The following is a 21,322-nucleotide window of genomic DNA, read 5'->3' on the forward strand; positions in this document are numbered from 1 at the left end:
TTTTTTTTTGAGAGAGGAAGAGAGAATGCACGAACATATTTTTGTGTGTGTGCAGGCAAGTCCGAGAGCACGAATAGAGAGGGGAGGGGCAGAGGGAGAGAGAGACTCTCAAGCAAGCTCCACATTCAGCAAGGAGCCCAATGTGGGGCTCAGTCTCATCACCCTGAGATTATGACCTGAGCCGAAATCAAGAGTTGGATGCTTAACCGACTGAACCACCCAGGCATCCCCCTCACCAAGAGAATTAATAGATGGAAAACTAATGTTTACTTTCAGTTAAACCCTGAAATTAGGTTAAAGCAAAACAAAATAACAACAAAAACAAAATGCTTGGTTTTAGCTAGTTGAATATAAAAACAAGGATGAGAAAAATATTTCTCCTTTACTACATGGGTTCCCAAAGTTCAAAGGAGATGTGAATTTATTAATAGTAGATACTAATTCAATCAACTTGTTCTTTTGTTTTAATAATTTAATTTATAGATTAGTCATCATAAAGTTTATCCCAGGTTGGATTCCCTCTTTTACCTAGCGAGCATTTTAGCCACCTCTCCTTACAGTTAGTTCAGAAAGCCCAAGGAATACAAAATTCGAGCATGAACTTCAAGAAAATAGGTTTAGAAAGTAGGTAAAAGCTGTAAGAAAGTCACATTATAAATTTTTAAGAAGTAAATTATTTGGTGGTGTCTGAACCATCATTCTTTTTTGGCCTAAGGAAGGAAGTATTAATATTTTAAAAATTATTTCAATTAGAATTTTAAAAATAGGCAAATACTCTTTATCCGAGTATACTTTGGAACCAGAAACAAGATGATAATTAAAAAATATAAATCAAGTAAATGGCTTTAAATAAAATCTAAATTAAAAGGAAATTGTTTTGATTAATTTAACAAAAGAACAGCTTTCATTTTAATTATAAACTCTTTATTATTTGGCATTTATATACATAAGGTATATATTTAATAACTAAAAATTCTACACAAACTCTAGGAAAGTATTCCAAAGGTGAAATTATGATTATAACATAAAAAATAATCAAAATACATTAAAGAAGCATGTGATTCAGTGCCAAATTTATAATTACATATTTAATATGTCACAATCCTTTTGTTCCAAAAAATATTCACATGAGAACTGTAAAGTGGGCAATTATTTACCAAAAGAATAAATGATACTCATTATGTAGAACATGGAGAGGGACACAACGCAAAATAAAGATTCTTCAGAATTTCATTATGGAATTGCTAGTAAGACAACAGAACCTGAGGCTACAAGGACCTGTCCAAGTAGAATATTTATGTTAAATATGCCTTTATTGCTTGCCTGGTAGAGGTGATCTGTCAGCCACTTTTGGTAGAAGGATGGCCCACAATAGACACCAGGAAAATTTTTTCGACCACAGCCATATCCGTAACTGGTAATTCCCATTACAAAAAATCGTTTATGTTCTGGTAAGTAGCACATTAATGGTCCACCACTATCACCCTATTAAAAAAGTCCCAAAATATTGTTAGTTGCTTCTAGTAGTCTTTAAACAACAGTAAAGCTGGAATAAATTAATCACATTAATCATACATTTATATAAATACACATTTTTAATATACCTTCAAGTTCTAAAGATCCATAGATTTTCATTTTTATATTCCAACTCAGACAGAAGGCATTCCATCTGGCCCAATATTTAGAGGAAGCCATAAAGCTGGTGAATAAACTTCCTATCTGCATTGTTTTGAACCAGAATTGTATAAATCACATTGTTTGGATTTTTTAGTACAATTATTCAGGAGACATGTAATTTAGGAAATAGTGTGCAAAATACTGTAAATACCAACAGAATACTTCTATCGCTTAATGCTGTATGTGAAAAGTGTAACTTTAAGATGGATAAAGGATTCTTTAAGGTGTGTGTGCATGGTTTGCTAACTAGAGGAGTAAACTGGCATCTCGAAAGAGGTGGCATCTAAGTGTTAATGTTGGCTGGTGCAGGGTAACAGGAATAAATAGCTAAGGCTCTCAGTTCTATTACAAATCACAGATGTCTGTCCTGGTTTCTGCAAGGCTGTCAATGCACCAAAGCACTATTACTAAAGAAATCACTGAAAACAACAAGGACATTGAGATAATGCTTTCAGAACCTAAAGACTAAGGACTGTATTTCCAAGGTGTTTTCAGTTTCTCTATGTAAGGTTGGCACTGAATAGTTATTTTTTGATAATGAGGATGTTTTGCTTATGAATGCAATTCAATTAGATTAGATTCTCTACTGTTTTACTCAGCAAAATTTTTAAGGAAAAGGACACTGGAAAGATAAACCCTGGATTACAGAAACCAGAATGAGTAGAACAACGTTAGAGTATGGGGTACTGCTCGGGAGTGAAGTGCTGATATATTTAGAAGTAGTGAAGAAAAGAGAAAAAAGATTCAAACAGCACAAGAGACGAAACCAAAAAAAAACCAGATAAATTGACTTCATAAAAATTAAGAAAAAACAAACTTCTATGTTACAAATGGTAACATTAGGGAAATGAAAAGAGAGACCACAGAATGGGAGAGAATAATTTGCTAACCATATATCTGGTAAGGGACTGGTATCTAGAATATATAAAAAAGGCTTATGACTCAATAATAAAAAGATAAATAACTCAATTTAAAAATGGGCAAAGGATCTGAATAGACATTTATCCAAAGAAGATCTACAAATGGCTGGCCAATAATTACATGAAAAAATGCTCCACATCATTAGTCACCAGGGAAACACAAATTAAAACCACAATGAAATACCACTTCATACACACAAGGATGGCTGTGATCAAAAAGACAACAAGTGCAGGCAAGGATGTGGAGAAATTGGAGCCTTCATATTGCTGGTGGGAATGTAAAATAGTGCAGCCACTCTGGAATAGAGTTTGGCAGTTCTTCAAAATGTTAAACATTGACCTAGCAATTCCAGTCCTAGGTGGAATTTCTAAGAGAAAGAAAAACCTACCTACACATAAAAAATGTATACTCAAATGTGTATAGCAACATTATTCATAATAGTCAAAAAGTGGAAATAGCTCAAATATCCATCAACTAATGAATGGATAAAATGAGGCACATCCATACAATGGAATATTATTCTGCGATAAAATGAATAAAGTATTAATACATGCTACAATATAGATGAACCTTGGAAACATTATATTAAGTAAAAGGAGCCAATCACAAAAGATTACATATTGAATGATTCTATTCATATGAAATTTCCAGAATAGTCAAATATATAGGGTTTAGTGTTTGCTTAGGTCTAGGGGCAGGTGGGAGGAGAATGGGGAGTGATTTGTAATGGGTCGAGGCTTCTTTTTGGGTTGACAAAAGTATTCCAAAATTAGATTACGATAATGGTTGCACTGCTCTGTAAATATACTAAAAACCCATTGAGTTGTACACCCTAAATAAGGGTGAATTGCTTATATGTAAATTATACCTCAATAGAGGTAGTAATAAAAAAAAAGAAAAATCCAAGGCAAATTTTGTCTAAATTTGACCAGGAAAGCAAGAGGATTTGGATTGTCGGACTGTAGTTAAAAAGGAGAAAAAAGAGTGCAATATTTATAAACTTAATAATTAAGACTTCACCAGAAAGTGATCAAAGACCTTGTTGAAGTTTCCTTCTAGCTTTAGAAAATATTTCAAAGGAAAATTATTTGGTCTTACCCTGCAAGTATCAAAAATCCCATCTTCATCACCTGCACAAAATGAAGTGTTAGGAATAATTTTCCCATAACTCTGCTCAGAATCGCAAATCTTTCGAGAGATATAATGCACTTCTGCTTCCTGTAACACATCTGTAACATTACCTGTTAACAACAACAACAACAAAAATACCAGTAAATGATTTCGAAGAGCAGGCATTTTGACAGTAATATAAAATGTTCGTGTTGAATAGGTTTTCTTTCCCAAGTGGCTCAACAGTTATGTAAAACTGTATCCATATACACATGTATATGCCTAGGAAGACTGTGGAAGAATGGTCGCCAAATGTTAATGACCACTATATCTCTAGATAGTTGGAATTTCAGGTTATTTTTGTTATCTTTCTTTCCTCTGTTTCTTAAAGTTCTCTCAAAAGGATCTATACTTTTTTTTTTTTTTAAGGTTTATTTATTTACTTGGAGGAGGGAGGGGGGAGAGGGAGAGAGAGTCTCAAGCACACGCTCTGCTGAGTGCAGAGCCCCTGTGGGGCTCATTCTCACAACCCCAGTGGAAACCAAGAGTAGGACGCCCAACCAACTGTACCACCCAGGCGCCCCAAGCATCTACACTTTTTACAAAATAAAGCTATATAAAAATTGTCAAGGGCCAAGGAGGTAAATGCTGAGATCAATCTTAGGTTCTAAGTTGTGAATAATTTTTTATTAAATTTTCTAAGAACGCTAAGTTTTGAAGGATGGTCTACATGAAAATAAAACAGATTTTTAATTCATATACTCCCTTCACTTCTCTGCTAATTCCTGAACATAAGTGGTTCTTTGCTACTGAAGAGAGAGGAAAATACAGGGCAACACTTCAGGAACTATTGGACAAATTATTGTAAGATTTATCCATAGAAAAGCTTCTGTAACAGCAGCATCTGATCTTATCAGCCTCAGGGTTGCAGTCGCCACATGTGGTAGCTGAGAATTTTGTGTGCCCTGCATCCTTCCCCATTGTCCCCTTGGCTGTAGGTGGGCGGATGACCTAACTGTTCCATTCCTAGAATTCCATTCTCCTAGAACACTGATTGGTCTGGGAGTATGTATTGTATTGTATTGTATGAAGTGTAAGTCTAGCCAATTGGAATACTTCTGTAGCACCATTTTAACTGGAACTGCCAGAGGAAAACCTTGTTCACTGTAGTCACATGACTGCTTAGTTTTAAGTTCAAAGCAGCTGCAGCCAAATTTGAACTTTATGACAGGCAGCCTGAGAAAATAGTCCAAATGCAGAAAGAATAGGCACAGGAAATAGAAATGAAGTATGTCCTAATGACGTTCAGATTCCTAGATAGAGGCTTCTTAGAGGCCAGCCACATTTCTGTGCTTTATTTAAAAATAATTAAAGTAATACTGGCAGCATATAAAAGAATATTTGTAACATATAAGTTATAGAATATAATAATGAAATGAACACCTGTGAACCTACCACCCAATTTATGAGTCTAAACAATACTAATACCAGTATGGTATTGGTGCAAGACTATTAAAAATAACTAGAGATTTTCAAAGTGAATAAGACAGAGAGCTGAGAAATAGATGTCTGGTTTTCTCTCTTTTTTTTTAAAGATTTTACCTATTTATTTGACAGAGAGAGACACAGCGAGAGAGGGAATACAAGCAGGGGGAGCGGGAGAGGGAGAAGCAGGCTTCCCGCGGAGCAGGGAGCCATGCGGGGCTCGATCCCAGGACCCTGGGATCATGACCTGAGCTGAAGGCAGACGCTTAACGACTGAGCCACCCAGGCGCCCCTAGATGTCTGGTTTTCTATTCTGTTCGCCTGGTCACTTAGAATATCCTTGCACAAATATAACAGACTAATTACTATAGCTTTAAAATAATGATTTCTGGATGGCAACTCCTCTAACATATTTTTCTTCTGGAGGAGTCTTGGCTATTCTTGGGTCTTTTAGAATGAGCTTTTTAACTATCTCAAAACTCACGTTAGGGCTTAGCATTCCCTATCTTTGTTTTTGTTCTGTTTTGTTTTCAGTTTTTTCAGATAGAATTGACATCTTTATGGGGCGCCTGGGTGGCTCAGTCGTTAAGCGTCTGCCTTCGGCTCAGGTCATGATGCCAGGGTCCTGGGATCGAGCCCCGCATCGGGCTCCCTGCTCAGCGGGAAGCCTGCTTCTCCCTCTCCCACTCCCCCTGCTTGTGTTTCCTCTCTCGCTGTGTCTCTCTGTCAAATAAATAAATAAAATCTTTAAAAAAAAAAAGAATTGACATCTTTATGACACTGAGTTGTCCTATTCAAGCATAAAGTATACCATTCCATTTATTTAGGTATTCTTTAATGTCTTAAAAATGTTTTAGGATCTCTTCCATAAAAGGCCTGCAATCTTTTGTTAGATGTGTTTGTTTTTTTTTTAATATTTATTTAGTTGACAGCACAAGCAGGGGGAGCAGCAGGCAGAGAGAGAGGGAGAAGCAGGCTCCCCGCTGAGCAAGGAGCCTGATGTGGGGCTCGATCCCAGGATCCTGGGATCATGACCTGAGCTGAAGGCAGATGCTTAACCGACTGAGCCACCCAGGTGCCCCTGTTAGATGTGTTTTTTGCTACCTAATCAGTTTGGTATTATTGTAAATGTTAACTTCTGTTAACTTTCTTCTCCAGCATTTTGTTATGAAAAATTTCAAACATAAGGCAAAGATGAAAGAATTTCTCAGTAAACAACCATGTGCCCACCTCCTATAGATTTAGTATTTTTGTTTCATCTGTTTAATGTTTTTTAAAAAGATTTATTATTCATTCATTCATTTATTTTGGAGGGGGCAGGGGGAGAGACAGGGAGAGGGAGAGAGAGAACCTCAAGCAGACTCCCTGCTGAGCATGGAGCCTGATTTGGGGCTCAGTCTCATGACCGTGAGATCATAACCTGAGCCAAAATCAAGAGTCGGACGCTTAACTGACTGAGCTATCCAGGTGCCCCTGTTAACTTTATTATTTTTTTTTAAATTTTGTAATTATTTTGGCAACTTTTTATTTAGATAAAATTTCAAAATTATAGAGAAGTAGCAGGAATAGTACAAGGAACTGTAATATACCTCTTACTCAAATTCAGCAGTTGTTGACTTTTGTCATACTTGCATTATCATTTGTACTCTGTGTATATAAATTTTTCTGAATCATTTGAGAGTGAATGGCAGACACTGTACTCCTATATCCTTAAATACTTTAGTGTATATTTCTTTTTTTTTTTTAAGATTTTATTTATATATTGACAGAGAGAGAGACAGTGAGAGAGGGAACACAAGCAGGGGGAGTGGGAGAGGGAGAAGCAGGCTTCCCGCGGAGCAGGGAGCCCGATGCGGGGCTCCATCCCAGGACCCCGGGACCACGACCTGAGCTGAAGGCAGACGCTTAACGACTGAGCCATCCAGGCACCCCATAGTGTATATTTCTTAAGAACAGGGACATTTTCTTACATAACCACAGTACATTTATCAAGATCAGAAAATTTAACACTGGTACAATACTATTAACCAATTCATGTTTAATCTCCAAGTATTATTGGATTTTCCAGTTATTGGTTATTAGTTTATAGTTTATTGGTTTCTGTTATTGGCTTATAGTTTAATTTCATTGTTTATAGTTTAAATCCTTTAAATTACTTTCTGTCTCTATGATTTGCCCATTCTGGACATTTCATCATATAAATGGGATCATGCAATAATGTGGGCTGTTAGGTAGAGCTTATTTCCCTTAGCATAATGTTGTAGCATGTATTAGTGCTTCATTCCTTTTAATGGCTAGATAAAATTCCATTGTATGAATATACCACATTTTGTTTATCCATTTATCAGTTGATGGATCTTTAGTTTTTTGTTTTTGCTATTTTGAATAACACTGCTATGAGCATTTGAGTACAGGTTTTTGTGTGGACGTGTGTTTTCATTTCTCTTGGGTATATACCTAGGAGTGGAATTTCTGAGTCATATGGTAACTATAGATTTAATTTTTGAGGAACTAACAAACTGTATTCCAAAACACCCATGCCATTTTATATTCCCACCAGCAATGCATAATGGTTCCAGTTTCTCCACATCCTTGTCAACACTTGTTCCTAACTTTTGATTATAGACATCCTTGTGGGTGTGACATCTGTTAACTTGGAAAGTTACATTTCCTAACCATTGATAGTGTATAAAAATGAAATAGATTTTGGTATTTTGGTTTTATATCTGGACATTTTATTAGACTCTCTTAATTCCAATGTATTATAGATTCTTTATTGTAAATAGTCACATCACCTGTGAATAATGAATGTTTTGTTATTACCTAAGTCATATGTGTTTTTGCATCTTTTTCTAGTGTTACTGCACTAGAATTTAGTGCCAAGAATGTTTGGAGAGCGTATTGAGCCATTCTATAGCTCTCTCATTTTGGGGATTTTTCTGTCAAGTTTCTGACTGTCTTATCTAGGACTATAATCCCAGGCCAGTAGAGCTGTGGATTTTCCCCATTTGTCTCTTGCTGCTGAGTCCAATACTTTTATTGACAACTGCTAGCCTGGATTTTCAGCTGCTTTTCCAAATAGAGTTCACCTCCTCTGGCAACAAGGTTCTGTTCTTCACGGCCTTGCTAAAAGTACTGTACTGACTGATCTGAGAGGGGAGTTGGGAGCCCCTACAAGCAAGGAAGCTACAGATTCCTCATTTTACCCAAATTTCTAGCTGTTTATGATAAATATTCCTCAATTTTTTGTGTACTTTGGCTGATTCCCAGGACCCTGAAATGATCGTTTTTGACAACTTTGTCAGTTTATATTTACTGGGGGAGAGGATTTGCCAGCTTCCCCATGGGCCGTCACAGCCAAAATGCCCATCCCTTTTGTAAATCAAGCATAATCAGAGTTCACAGTTTGTATATTACCTATCTTTGAACTTGGGAGTTTTGCTTTATGGCCTCTAATAAGTGGTCAGTTTTTTTTTTTAAGATTTATTTATTTGAGAGAGAGCGTGTGCTGTGCAAGTGGGGGGAGGGGCAGAAGGAGAGAGTCTCCAGCAGACTCCCCGCTGAGTGCGGAGCTTAACGCCTTGATCTCATAACCCATGGGATTATGACCTGAGCTGAAAACCAGGAGTTGGACGCTTAACCAACTGAGCCACCCAGGTGCCCCAAGTGGTCAATTTTTATAAAGATTCCACCTGCACTTGAAAAGATAAAAGCCTCTAAATTTTTGAGTGTACTGATTTGGCTATTAAATCAAGCTGGCTAATTACGTTGTTCAAATATTCCAAATCTTTACTAAGTTTTTATCCATTTGATATGCTAACAATAAAAAGAATTGTATTAAATTCTCTACTATCATAGAGGAGTTAAAACATTTGCTGTACAATTCTATTTTTCCTTAATATTATCTGGGTCCTTTTTATCAGGCTCAGAAGTCTAGAACTGTTCTATCTTCTTGGTGAGTTGAACCTTTTCTAAATAAAAATGATCTTTTGCCTTAAAGTCTATTTTGTTTGCAATTTGCGTAGTGATACTAGCTTTCTTTTAATTTTAATTTACTTGATATATTTCTTTACTATTGTTTTACTTCAGTCCTTCCATATCCTTACATTTTAGGTATCCCTCTAGGTAAGCTGGATTTCCTACTCCCTAATGTGATTTTCTGTCTGTTAATTAGTGGTTTGGTTCATTAACCTTTATTGTGATTATGGATATATTTGGGCTTGTTTCTATGGTCTTATTTTATACTTTCTATTTTTCTCACTTTTCCTAAGCTTATTTCTCCTTTCTTGATTTTTTATTAAGATTTTGTCTTTATTTTCTTATTCCATATGTTTCTTATTCCAAGTTATATCCCCTATTTCTATTAATTTCTATTATTCAAATTTGACCATTCATGCTTAAATCTAATGTTAATCAGTATCTTAACACTTCTGAATAATACACAGACCTGAGATCACTTTAACTCTGATCACCGCTTTTCCCCCAATATTTAAGTATCTTTACTTAATTCCATGAATTATACACTATTTTATTGTATTCCAAGGTTTCCCAATCTCAGAACTATTGACATTGTAGGCCAGATAGTTCTTTGTTGCAGAGGGTGAGAGCACTACCCTGTGCATTGAAGGAAGATGAGCAGTATTCCTGGCTTCTGCCCACCCTGACATAAGGCTTGATCTCAGGGTTGTGAGCTGAAATCAAGAGTCAGACACTTATCCACTGAGCCACCCAGGCACCCCTGGTTCTCTTTTAAATCTGCCTGGTCATTCTAGGTAGTCTATTGCTTATTTCTAATTCTATTTTTTAATTTCTTCAAACAATTTACATATACTTATTTTGTATTCTATACCTAAAATATTACTATCTGAGATCCTTGGGTGATCTGTTGTTTTATTTCTGTTGATTTTCATTATTATGGTTTTTCTCCTAATGTGTTTGATTTTTTTTTTTTTACGATTTTATTTATTTATTTGACAGAGAGAAACACAGCGAGAGAGGGAACACAAGCAGGGGGAGTGGGAGAGGGAGAAGCAGGTTTCCTGTGGAGCAGGGAGCCCGATGCGGGGCTGGAGCCCGATGTGGGGCTTGATCCCGGAACGCTGGGATATTGACCTGAGCCAAAGGCAGGCGCTTAATGACTGAGCCACCAAGGTGCCCCTGTTTGGTGATCTTTGATTGTGCGCTGATATTTGGTTGATTTTAATCTGTGGGAATCCTAAGTATTTTCTGACTTGGTACTAATTTAGTCCATTGAGTTTATTTCAATTATTATATTTTTTATTAATTTTTTTTTAGAGAGAACACACACACCAGCTGAGGGGAAGGGGCAGAGGGAGAGACAGAATCTTAAGGAGGCTCCACACCCAGTGTGGACCCTGACACGGGGCTTGATCTCACAATCCTGAGATCATGACCTGAGCTGAAATCAAGAGTCAGACACTAAACTGACTGAGCCACCCAGATGTCCCTCAATTATTATATTTTTAAATTATTATCATTGGTTCTTTTTCATAGCTCCTTTTTATTCATATTTTTAAGCACATCTTTTATTTCTTGTAATAAACACCTTTTTATTTTTGATCCCAATATCTGAAATTTTTGCAGGTCTTATTTTGATGTCTATTGTTTCTGCTGACTCTTACTCATAATGCCTTATTTGCTTTGGTGTTTAGTGATTTTTAAAATTATAATCCAGGGCACCTGGGTGGCTCAGTTGGTTAAGCAACTGCCTTCGGCTCAGGTCATGATCCCACAGTCCCGGGATCAAGTCCTGCATCGGGCTCCCTGCTCAGCGGGGAGTCTGCCTCTCCCTCTGACCCTACCCCCTCTCTTGTGCTCTCTCTCACTCTCTCAAATAAATAAAATAAAATCTTTTAAAAAAATAAAATTATAATCCATTTTCATTGAAACTTTATCAGGTGAAATTCTTTTGAGGTCTTAGATGAAATTCAGTTTCTATACAAATGATGTGCATTTGATTCTCTCAGCCACCTAGAGACCTTAACAGTCTATGACCTATTTAAACTAAATCCTAAGTTTGAGTCTTTCTATTCAGAGCAATTTGGGGCAGCAAGTCCATATGAGTGGTATTTGTAATTATATGTTTTCTGGGAAAATTTCTACCTTTTCCCCCTTCAATTAAGTAGTTTTCCTAGAAATCCTGGGGGGGGTGGGGGTTGAGGATGCTTTAGTTATATCTTGTTCTTTTTAAAAAATAAACTTTATTTCAAAATAATTATAGTCACAGGAAGTTGCAAAGGTAGTAAGTACAGTGAGGTCTAGTGTACTCTTTATCCTGTTTCCTGCAATGGTAACATCTGTGTAATTGAAGTACAATATCAAAATCAAGAAACTGACACTGGTACAATGTGTGTTTGTGTAGTTCTGTGCCACTTTATTGTATGTGTACATTCTTATAATTACCTCCACAATTAAGATACGGAACTATTTCACCATGACAAAGATCTCCCTCAGGCTACCTAGCTTTTTTACATCTAGCAACCAGTAATTAGTTCTCCATCTCTATAATTTTGTCATTTTGAGAATGGTATATAAATGGAATCATACAGTAAGTGTCTTTTGAAAATGGCTTTTTTTTTCCACCCAGCATAATGCCATCTAAGTTGATACATGTATCAATAGCTAATTCCTGTTAACTGTTTAGTATCATTCCAGGTTAAGGATATACTACAGTTTGTTTAATCATTCACCTAATTAAGGACATTTAGTTTTTCCCAGTTTTTGGATACTATAAATAAAGCTTTTATGAACATTCGTGAACAGGTTTTTGTGTGGAAATATGTTTTCATTTCTCTAGGATAAATGCCCAGGAGTGCGATTGCTGGGTAATATTATAAATGTATGTACACGTGTGTGTTTTTAAGAAACTGTATCTCTGGGGGCGCCTGGGTGGCACAGTTGGTTAAGCGTCCAACTCTTGGTTTCAGCTCAGGTCATTATCTCAGGGTCCTGGGACTGAGCCCTGTGTCAGGCTCAGAGCTCAGCGCAAAGTCTGCTTGGGATTCTCTCTCTCTCCCCCTCTGCCCCACCCCCACTCGCGTGTGCGCAATCTCTCTCTAAAATAAATCGAAAGAAAGAAAGAGAGAAAAAGAAAAGGAAAGAGAAAGAAGGAAAGAAAGAAAGAAAAAGAAAGAAACTATCTCTGGTGTTTGGTACATACACATTTAGGATTGCTATGTCTCTTGTGGATTTACCTTTTTTTTTTAAGATTTTATTTATTAATTTGAGAGAGAGAACACGAGAGAGGGTAGGGTCAGAGGGAGAAGCAGACTCCCTGCTCAGCAGGGAGCCCGATGCGGGATTCGGTCCCGGGACTCCAGGATCATGACCTGAGCCAAAGGCAGTCGCTTAACCAACTGAGCCACCCAGGCGCCCTGGATTTACCTTTATATCATTGTTATGTTCCTCACTGTCCCTAATAGTTTTATTTGCTCTTAAATCTACTTTATCTGATATTAATGTAGCCATTCCTGCTTTCTTTTCTTTTTTTCTATTCCAGTTGTCTTTTGATGAATGTTGCCATGATATATTTTTCCCATCCTTTTATTTTCAACCTGCCTATATCATAGTTAAAGTGAACTATGTATAGATGAACTATATGGTGGGAGTATAGCTCTCTGGCTCCAGCTTTATGAGAATCTCCACCCACACACTTGAGCAGGCTTTGTTCTTCAACCCTCTCAAGGCCCATGAGACCACAGAAATTCATATGCAATGTTACCACTGGCAAATACCCTCAAGATAAAAGCCAACTTCAGTGCTTCAGTTACCTAAGTTCCCATCTTCACACTCAGTCCTTGACCTGTGTATTTTCTCTCTTAATAGTTTTCACTGGGGGGCGCCTGGGTGGCTCAGTCAGTTAAGCGTCTGCCTTCGGCTCAGGTCATGATCCCAGGGTCCTGGGATTGAGTCCTGCGTTGGGCTCCCTGCTCAGCGGGGAGCCTGCTTCTCTCTCTGCCTGCTGCTCCCCCTGCTTGTGCTCTCTCTGACAAATAAAAAAAAAATCTTTAAAAAAAATTTTAAAAAATAGTATTCACTGGGAAGGTTGGTGTGTGCATGTAATCTACCATGTTGCTGGAGAGCCAACTTAATCCTTAAAACAGCTCTCTGACAGGGGCACCTGGGTGGTTCAGCTGGTAAGCGTCTGCCTTCGGCTCAGGTCATGATCCCAGGGTCCTGGGATCGAGCCCCGCATTGGGCTCCCTGCTCAGCGGGGAGCCTGCTTCTCCCTCTCCCACTCCCCCTGCTTGTGTTCCCTCTCTCGCTGTGTCTCTCTGTCAAATAAATAAATAAAATCTTTAAAAAAAAAAAATAAACAGCTCTCTGACAGGTATTACTGCTCTCATCTTACAGATCATGAAAATGTATGACAGTGTGAAAGATGATACGATATAGTGGAAACATGAGTTTGAGGCAGGCCAACCCGGGATTGAATTTTTACCCCTCACTTAGCTGTGTAATTTAGGGCAGCTTACTTAACCTCTTTATTTTATTTATTTATTTATTTTTAAAGATTTTATTTACTTGTCAGAGCAAGGAGATTTTATTTACTTGCTGAGCAAGGAGCCTGATGCAGGACTTAATTCCAGGACCCTGGGATCATGACCTGAGCTGAAGGCAGATGCTTAACCAACTGAGCCACCTAGGTGTCCCTCACTTAACCTCTTTATATCTGTTTATTTATCCATGTCATAGTACTTCTCATAGTGTTACTGGGGGCATTAAATGAGAAATTCATTAAGGTGCTTAGTATTTTATTAAGTACCTAGCCCTGAATAAATGGAAGCTACTCTGATCATTGTTGTCCTAATTGTTGTTAAAGAGTCAATAACTTGGGGCGCCTGGGTGGCTCAGTCGTTAAGTGCAGTTAAGTACGTTGCAGGGCTGAGATTCAGGCTTAGGTCTGTGATTCTAAAGCCCATACTCTTTTCCCTACACATGTTGCTTTCTTAACTTGTTTAAACGGTATTCACAGAGGAAAAAAAAGTAATAATTCACAGATCTTTCATACATTTATCTGTATCATATCTAAATAATCTACACTTATTTAATTATTTTAAAAGTTGGTTTTTTAAAAATGTATGTATGTATGTATGTATGTAATCTCTACACCCAACGTGGGTCTCGAATTTCACAACTCCACGATCAAGAGTTGCATGCTCTTTGGACTGAGCCAGCCAGGTGCCCCTAATCTAAACATTTTTTTTGTTCCAAAGATTTGTTCATCCATCCTAGAGAGAGGAGGGGGAGAGAGAGAGAGAGAGAGAGAATCCCAGTGGGGAGACTGATGCGGGGCTCCATCCCAGGATCCTGAGATCATGACCTGAACCAAAATCAAGAGTTGGATGCCCAATCAACTGAGCCACCCAGGCACCCCTCTACACATATTTAAATGGCTAATTTCTGTAAGGAATAGAAAAAAGAGTCTCAGCACTTGATCTCACTAGACTTTGATTCCATCAAGAACAGTTTGTACTTAATGCAGTACTTAGACATTCAGGCTGTAGAAATAAAGAAGACCTAGATTTGTGTTCTAGCTTCTTAACCTCTAAGATCCACAATTCCTGGTCTGTTAAATAGGAATAATGACATAAACTTCCTAGTAGGAATATTTTGAAGATAAGATAAAATAGTATATTTAGAAAAGGACCTAAAACATGGTGAATGCTCCCAAATGGTAACTATTTTTAGAACCAAAGGCAGAGACTATTTTCTACATTTATTTGTTGATAGTTCATAATAGTTCAACCAATCAATAATTAGTGCTCATTTGTACAACTAAAGAAAATATATGGCACTCAACCTGTTTGATATTAAACAGGGTATTAAATTAAAAGGACACTAAATTTGATTCCTTACAGCTAGAAGCTTATTATTTATGATAAGCAATCCTCTTACAGAGCTGGCTCTATCACCTATGAACCTCAGAAACTACAAAAACACTTAGAATCATCATTCTCTCTGAGAATGTTTAGAGGTTCAAGTATCTTAGCATGCATAACCAGAGAAAGTCTCTATTTCTGCTTTGGAAGATAATTTTCTCTTTCTTTCTTTCTTTTTTTGATAATTTTCTCTTTCCTACAAGGAAGAAAAAATACAAGAAAAAACATTTATTTTTCAATGGTTTGTAAAGACCTACTGCTCAAATTCATGATACAAAGAGATGAATATATAAAAGGGTTCACCCTCTCCAATAATCAGGAAAAATGTATAAATAAAATTCAGACTATAATTACCTCCTTCTTCTGTTCTTCCCCAGCCGCTTATAAAACACTTTGTGTTTTGGTCCAGTTTTTGGAAAACATCAAAAGGCAGACAAATAGGCTGAATATAGTCAGTATACCTCACTGCTTTTTTTAAATGAAATAGTGCAATATCATTTACATAAGTTTCCAAATTGAAGTCTGGATGGATAATGATTGCTTTAACTTTCATCTTCTTGGAGTGTGGATGATGCCCTTTTATACTATTAGTTCCAATCACAACTCTCCACATTAAAGGATCTCTGAAAGAGAATAAATGTTATTATAAACATGTTATTTAACTAAGTAAATATTCTTAATCTCCTAGTTTTTGTTTTTCTGTTAGATTAATAACAAAAATTTAATCCTACTTTCATGTACATGAAGTCACATCAAATAAAAACCAAAATATCATGATGAAGGAGAAAAAGATCAGTGGGACAGAGGGTCCAAAACCAGATTCGAGTACATGAGATTTTAATATATGATTAAGGTAGCACTTCTTACCAGTGGACAAAAGAATGAATGATTTAATAAATGGTATTGGGACACCTAGCTAACTAGTTTGAAAAGTGAAATAAAATTAAATCTCTGAAAAGCACTAAACAGTAAAATAAACTTGAAATTGATTAAATGTTAAATGTAAAAAAATTTTTATTATAAAATCTTTAAAGTCTTTACTTTTAAAGATACATAAAGTGATATGTCTGAGATTTGCTTCAAAATAATTGAAGGAAGGAGTTGGTCAGGATAAAGATGAAATAAGATCAGGCATGAGTTGATAATTTGAAGCTGGGTGATAGGCATATGGGAGTTCACTAAACTAGTCCCTTTACTTTTGTAAATTTTGAGGTTTTAGAATGAAGCATTTGGATATTAAATTAGCATGAGAATTATAAAAATTAAACCAGAAAGAAAATGTAGATGAATACATAGTGATGATAGCATTGATATAAAACAGGAAGCAACTAATGGGTCTTGACAATCTTAAAAAAAAAAAAAAAGAAAGAACAAGTAAAAAACCAAACTAAAAAATCCTTTGTGGGTCAAAATCAACAATTAAAACCTTAAGCATTTAATAGTTGTTACATCTGGAATTGGATTGGGAAGGAGGACCTTTTATTTTATACATTGTTTACAAACGCTGAAATTCCTTTTCATTATTCAAATTGCCAAACTTTATGAGTGTGTGTGTGTGTGTGTGTGTGTGTGTGTTTGATGATAATGCTCAGGACAAACAACAGTCACAAAAACAAAGGAACTCTTATTCATGTGGAAAGTATAAACAGATAGGTTCCTTGGCAGCGTGTATCAATAGTCTATAAAAGTTGCCTTGTATTTTTCTTAAAGATTTATTTATCTGAGAGAGAGTGAGCACGGGGGGAGGGGCAGAGGGCGAGGGAGAGAAAGAATCGCTAGCAAACTCCCTGCTGAGCACAGAGCCCAACTCGGGGCTCAATCCCAGGACCCTGAGATCATGACCCAAGCCAAAACCAAGAGTTGGACACTCAACCGACTGAGCCACCAAGGCACCCCAAGTTGCACTGTATTTTACTTTGCAATTCTACTTCCTAGAATTTCTCCTAAGGAAATACAAGACATTTAGCTATCTTAAAAGTGGATTAGGTGACCTCTAGAAAGTTTACCAAAAAATTTTAAAGCCCTAGTTCTATTTTGTATACAAAGAAATCACTGCTTTAAGTTACTTTGAAATAATGATCTTTCTTTTCTTTTCCAAACTTATTCAACTTATATTCCTTATTTACTTCAATTTATATCAGACCATAAGATTAAAAAACAGGCTATATACACTGAACACTGCAAAACATTGCTGAAATTAAAGAGGACATGAATAAATGGAAAGACATCCCATGTTCATGGATTGGAAGGGTTAATATTGTTAAGATGACAATACTACCCAAGGCGATCTACAGATTCAATGCAATCCCTATAAAAATCTCAATGATATTTTCTGAAGAAATAGAAAAACCCATCCTAAATTCATACAGAATGTCAAGGGACTCCAAATAGCCAAAATAATCTTGAAAAAGAAGAATGTAATTGGGGGACTCACATTTCCAGACTTCAAAACTACAGCAAAGTTACAGTAATCAAAATAGTGTAGTACTGGCAGATACACACACCCCCCAATGGAACAGGATAGAGAGCCCAGAAATACGACCTTGCATATGGGCTCAAGTGATTTTCAACAAAAGTGTCAAGACAATTCAGTGGGGAAAGGACAGGCTTTTTCAACAAATTGTGCTGGCAAAATTGTATATGTACATGCAAAAGAATGAAGTTGAACATTTACACCATATGCAAAAATTAACTCAAAATAGGTCAAGGCCTAAATATAAACATAAAACAAGGGAAGCTGGGTGGCTCAGTAAGTTAAACATCTGCCTTTGGCTCAGGTCATGATCCCAGGGTCCTGGGATCAATTCCCGCACCAGGCTTCTTGCTAGGCAGGGAGTCTGCTTCTCCCTCTACCTGCCACTCCCCCTGCTTGCGTTCTCTCTCTCTCTCTGACAAATAAATAAATAAAATCTTTTTAAAAAAAAGTAAAAAACTCTTAGAGGAAAACACAGGAGAAAACCTTCATGATACTGGATTTGGCAATGATTTCTTGGATATGACACCAAAAACATAGGTAACCAACAATTAAATAAATAAATAAATAAATAGGACTTCTTCAAAATTAAAAACTTTTGTGCATCAAATGACCTTATCAAAGAGAGTGAAAAGACAACCCACAGAATGAGAGAAAATATTTTCAGATTACATATTTGATAAGGGATTGATATCAAGAATATTAAAAGCATTCCTATATCTCAACAAAAATCCCAATTAAAAATGGGCAAAGGATTTGAATAATTATTTCTTCAGAGAAGATATGCAGATGGCCAATAAGCCCATGGAAAGATGCTTAACATCACTAGTCATTAGAGAATTGCAAATCAAAACCAGAGTGAGATACCACTTCACACTCATTAGAATAGTTATGATAGTGTAAGCGTAAGTAGTTTAAGTGTAAGTGTAATAGTGTTAAGTTTTTCTAATCAGTGTGGAGCACTGGGAGAAGAAACAAATTTAAGAGATACTGCACAGAGAGAGCTAATTCCCTGGGTAACGGAGCTGTTGGTGATGCCGTTATCTGAAAGAATAGAAAATGAACAGGATTAGAGGAAAGATTTTTGGATACGTTTTCCAACTTGTTGAGACTGTGACTCTAGTATAAATGTATAGTAGGGAGCTAGAAATATGACTCAGCTGGAGAGACTTGGGAGTTTCCAGCACATGGTGATTACTGAAATAGAAGTAGATGAGACATCTCTAGGAGAGAGTACAGATGATAAGGCAAGAGGATGGGAGTGGAAAATGTTGCCATTAGATGATGACAAAGACTCATCAAGGAAAAGGAGAAAATTAGAGGTGACTTAGAAATCAAGAAAAGAGATAGATAGCTTCAAGGAGAACAGTGGTCAACTTTGTCACATGTTATAAAGATCAAATAGGATGGGGACTGAGAAGAGGTCATTGGATTTGGCATGGAGGTGGATTTTTAATAGTGTGTTCTGAGCACTGAAATCAGACTGCAATTGGCATTTTATAAGTCAATGCAGATGAAGCAAAAGGGAGTTTCCCAAAAGGAAGGGAAGAAAGGAAACGGTAGGGTTCGTTGAAAGGTTGTAGGGAAGAAACCAGAGAGAAGATTGAAAAATACTAGAGACAATGAGGTACAATACAACAGCATATGTTGAAGAACCAGGTTTAGATCAGGGGGCTGCTATTTAACAGCAGTGTGATCTTGGGCAAGTTACCAAATCTCCCTCATCTCTGGATTCCTCAAGTGTGAAACAGAGATAATAATAGCTATCTCGGAGAGTTACTGGGAGAGTTTTTGTTTTGTTTTTTAGGGATTTTATTTATTTGAGAGAGAGTGGAGGTGGAGGGGCGGAAGGAGAAGGAGAAATAGATTTACTGCTGAGCAGTGAGCCCGAAGTGGGGCTCGATCCCAGGACCCTGGGAATCATGACCAGAGCTGAAGGCAGATGCTTAACCGACTGAGCCACCCAAGCACCGCAGGGCTTTTTTTTTTTTTTTTTTTTTTAACACAGAATTATATGTAATGTCCTTAGTACCTAATCTCAGAGCAAGTCTTTGATAAATGGTTGTTCTAAGAAGGAAAAAGGGATAGTTGATGGTGCAAGGTTTAAGAAATGAGGGGGACTGGAACAGAATATGGCAAAGTTAGTCCTCTGACAGGATGCTCCTGAAAAGTAGAGAATATGCCTCAGTACTGTCTACTGCTTCAGCACCTAGACCAGTCCCTAGCATATAACATACATTCAGTAAATGTTGAGTAAAGGAGTAAAACATTAATAAGATTTAGTCTTGAGAAATGTTAAGTGGAATATGACATTATCTTCAAATGCTTGGAAGAGGAATTGGGTTACATATAAATATGGCTTGAGAGCAGATAAAAAAAAAACCAAGACACTTATTTCAACATAAGAAAAGCTTCCTAAGCATTAAAGCTGTCTGAAAATGAAATGATATTCTTCCCAAGGTAGCAGTCCATCATCACAAGAGATGTTTCAAGTAGAGAGCCATATGGTATAGTTGTAGTTATATGTGTGGGTTTTCATTCTGGCAAACCTGGATTTGATCCCTGATTTTGTTGCTCTCCAGCCATGAGCAAGGTACATAAGAATGCTTAAGTCTGGGACACCTGGGTGGCTCAGTTGGTTAAGCGTCCGCCTTTGGCTCAGGTCATGATCCCAGGGTCCTGGGATTGAGTCCTGCACCAGGCTCCTTGCTCAGTGGGCAGTCTATTTATACCTCTGTGCTCTCTTTCTCAAATAAATAAAATCTTAAAATAAAATAAAGATAGCATGTTAAGGGTGCCTGGCTGGCTCAGTCAGTGGAGCGTAGGACTCTTGATCCTGGGGTCATGACTTCAAGTCTCATGTTGGTATGGATTCTACCTAAAAAAATAAAATAATAAAATAAAAAACAGCATGCTATACAAGCATTGTAAAACACCCCTGAAAGAACAGAATTGATCCTAAATCTGAAACTTTTCTTCTAGATCTCTTTCTATACCCTTGGTTTATACCTTAGTATCTTATTATTTTTCTACCTCTATTCCTCAGAAGGTCAGTTTATGGTTGAAAAATGTATACAGGGGTGCTTGGCTTGCACAGTTGGTAGAGCATGAGGCTCTTGGTCTCAGGGTCATGAGTTCAAGCCCCATGTTGGTGAAGAGCTTACTTTCAAAAATGTAGTATATAGACTAAAACCTTATGTACTCCATCAGGTCAGTTGCCCTCAATTGAATTTTTTTTTTAAAGATTTTATTTATTTATTTGACAGAGAGACAGCGAGAGAGGGAACACAAGCAGGGGGAATGGGAGAGGGAGAAGCAGGCTTCCGGCTGAGCAGGAAGCCCAATGTGGGACTCGATCCCAGGACTCTGGGATCATGACCTGAGCCGAAGGCAGACACTTAACAACTGAGCCACCCAGGCACCCACCCTCAATTGAATATTTAAGTTGTTAGTTCCTCTTAAAGACTTTTCATTCTTCTCTAAGAGAGCTGTTCTCTTAAAAATTAAAGACAGGTACCATGGTTTCCCAAAGGATTTTTCTTAGAACTTCATATTAAATGATTAGGAGGGTCATAAAGTTCTATTCTGACTGTGGTAAGTCCTATTTCTCTAAGACTGACATCATCCACAGAATCAGTAAACATTTATTATGTCTTTTATTAAGTAGGCCAAGTCCTATATTAGTCCAAGGAATACAAAATAAAACATGTAGCCCTTGTTTTTCAAAACTAATGATCCAGGGGTGCCTGGGTGG

At 37.0% G+C, this 21,322-nt stretch overlaps 1 protein-coding gene across 1 annotated transcript in view; it reads right to left on the reverse strand.

Annotated features, from left to right (window-relative positions):
• Positions 1 to 942: 942 nt before the first annotated feature.
• The window catches only part of TMPRSS12 (transmembrane serine protease 12), a 31,279-nt gene continuing 10,899 nt past the window's right edge, over positions 943 to 21,322 (reverse strand). Inside the window, exons 4-6 of the mRNA XM_032421094.1 lie at positions 15,450 to 15,718; positions 3,697 to 3,839; positions 943 to 1,485 (exon numbers count right to left, since the gene is read on the reverse strand). Coding sequence (XP_032276985.1) covers positions 1,234 to 1,485; positions 3,697 to 3,839; positions 15,450 to 15,718 — 664 coding nt within the window. The 3' untranslated portion in view covers positions 943 to 1,233. The remainder of the gene's footprint in view (positions 1,486 to 3,696; positions 3,840 to 15,449; positions 15,719 to 21,322) is intronic.

The sequence above is a fragment of the Phoca vitulina genome, unplaced genomic scaffold (assembly GCF_004348235.1).
Source record: "Phoca vitulina isolate PV1807 unplaced genomic scaffold, GSC_HSeal_1.0 scaffold23, whole genome shotgun sequence".
NCBI classification, from domain to species: Eukaryota; Metazoa; Chordata; class Mammalia; order Carnivora; family Phocidae; genus Phoca; species Phoca vitulina.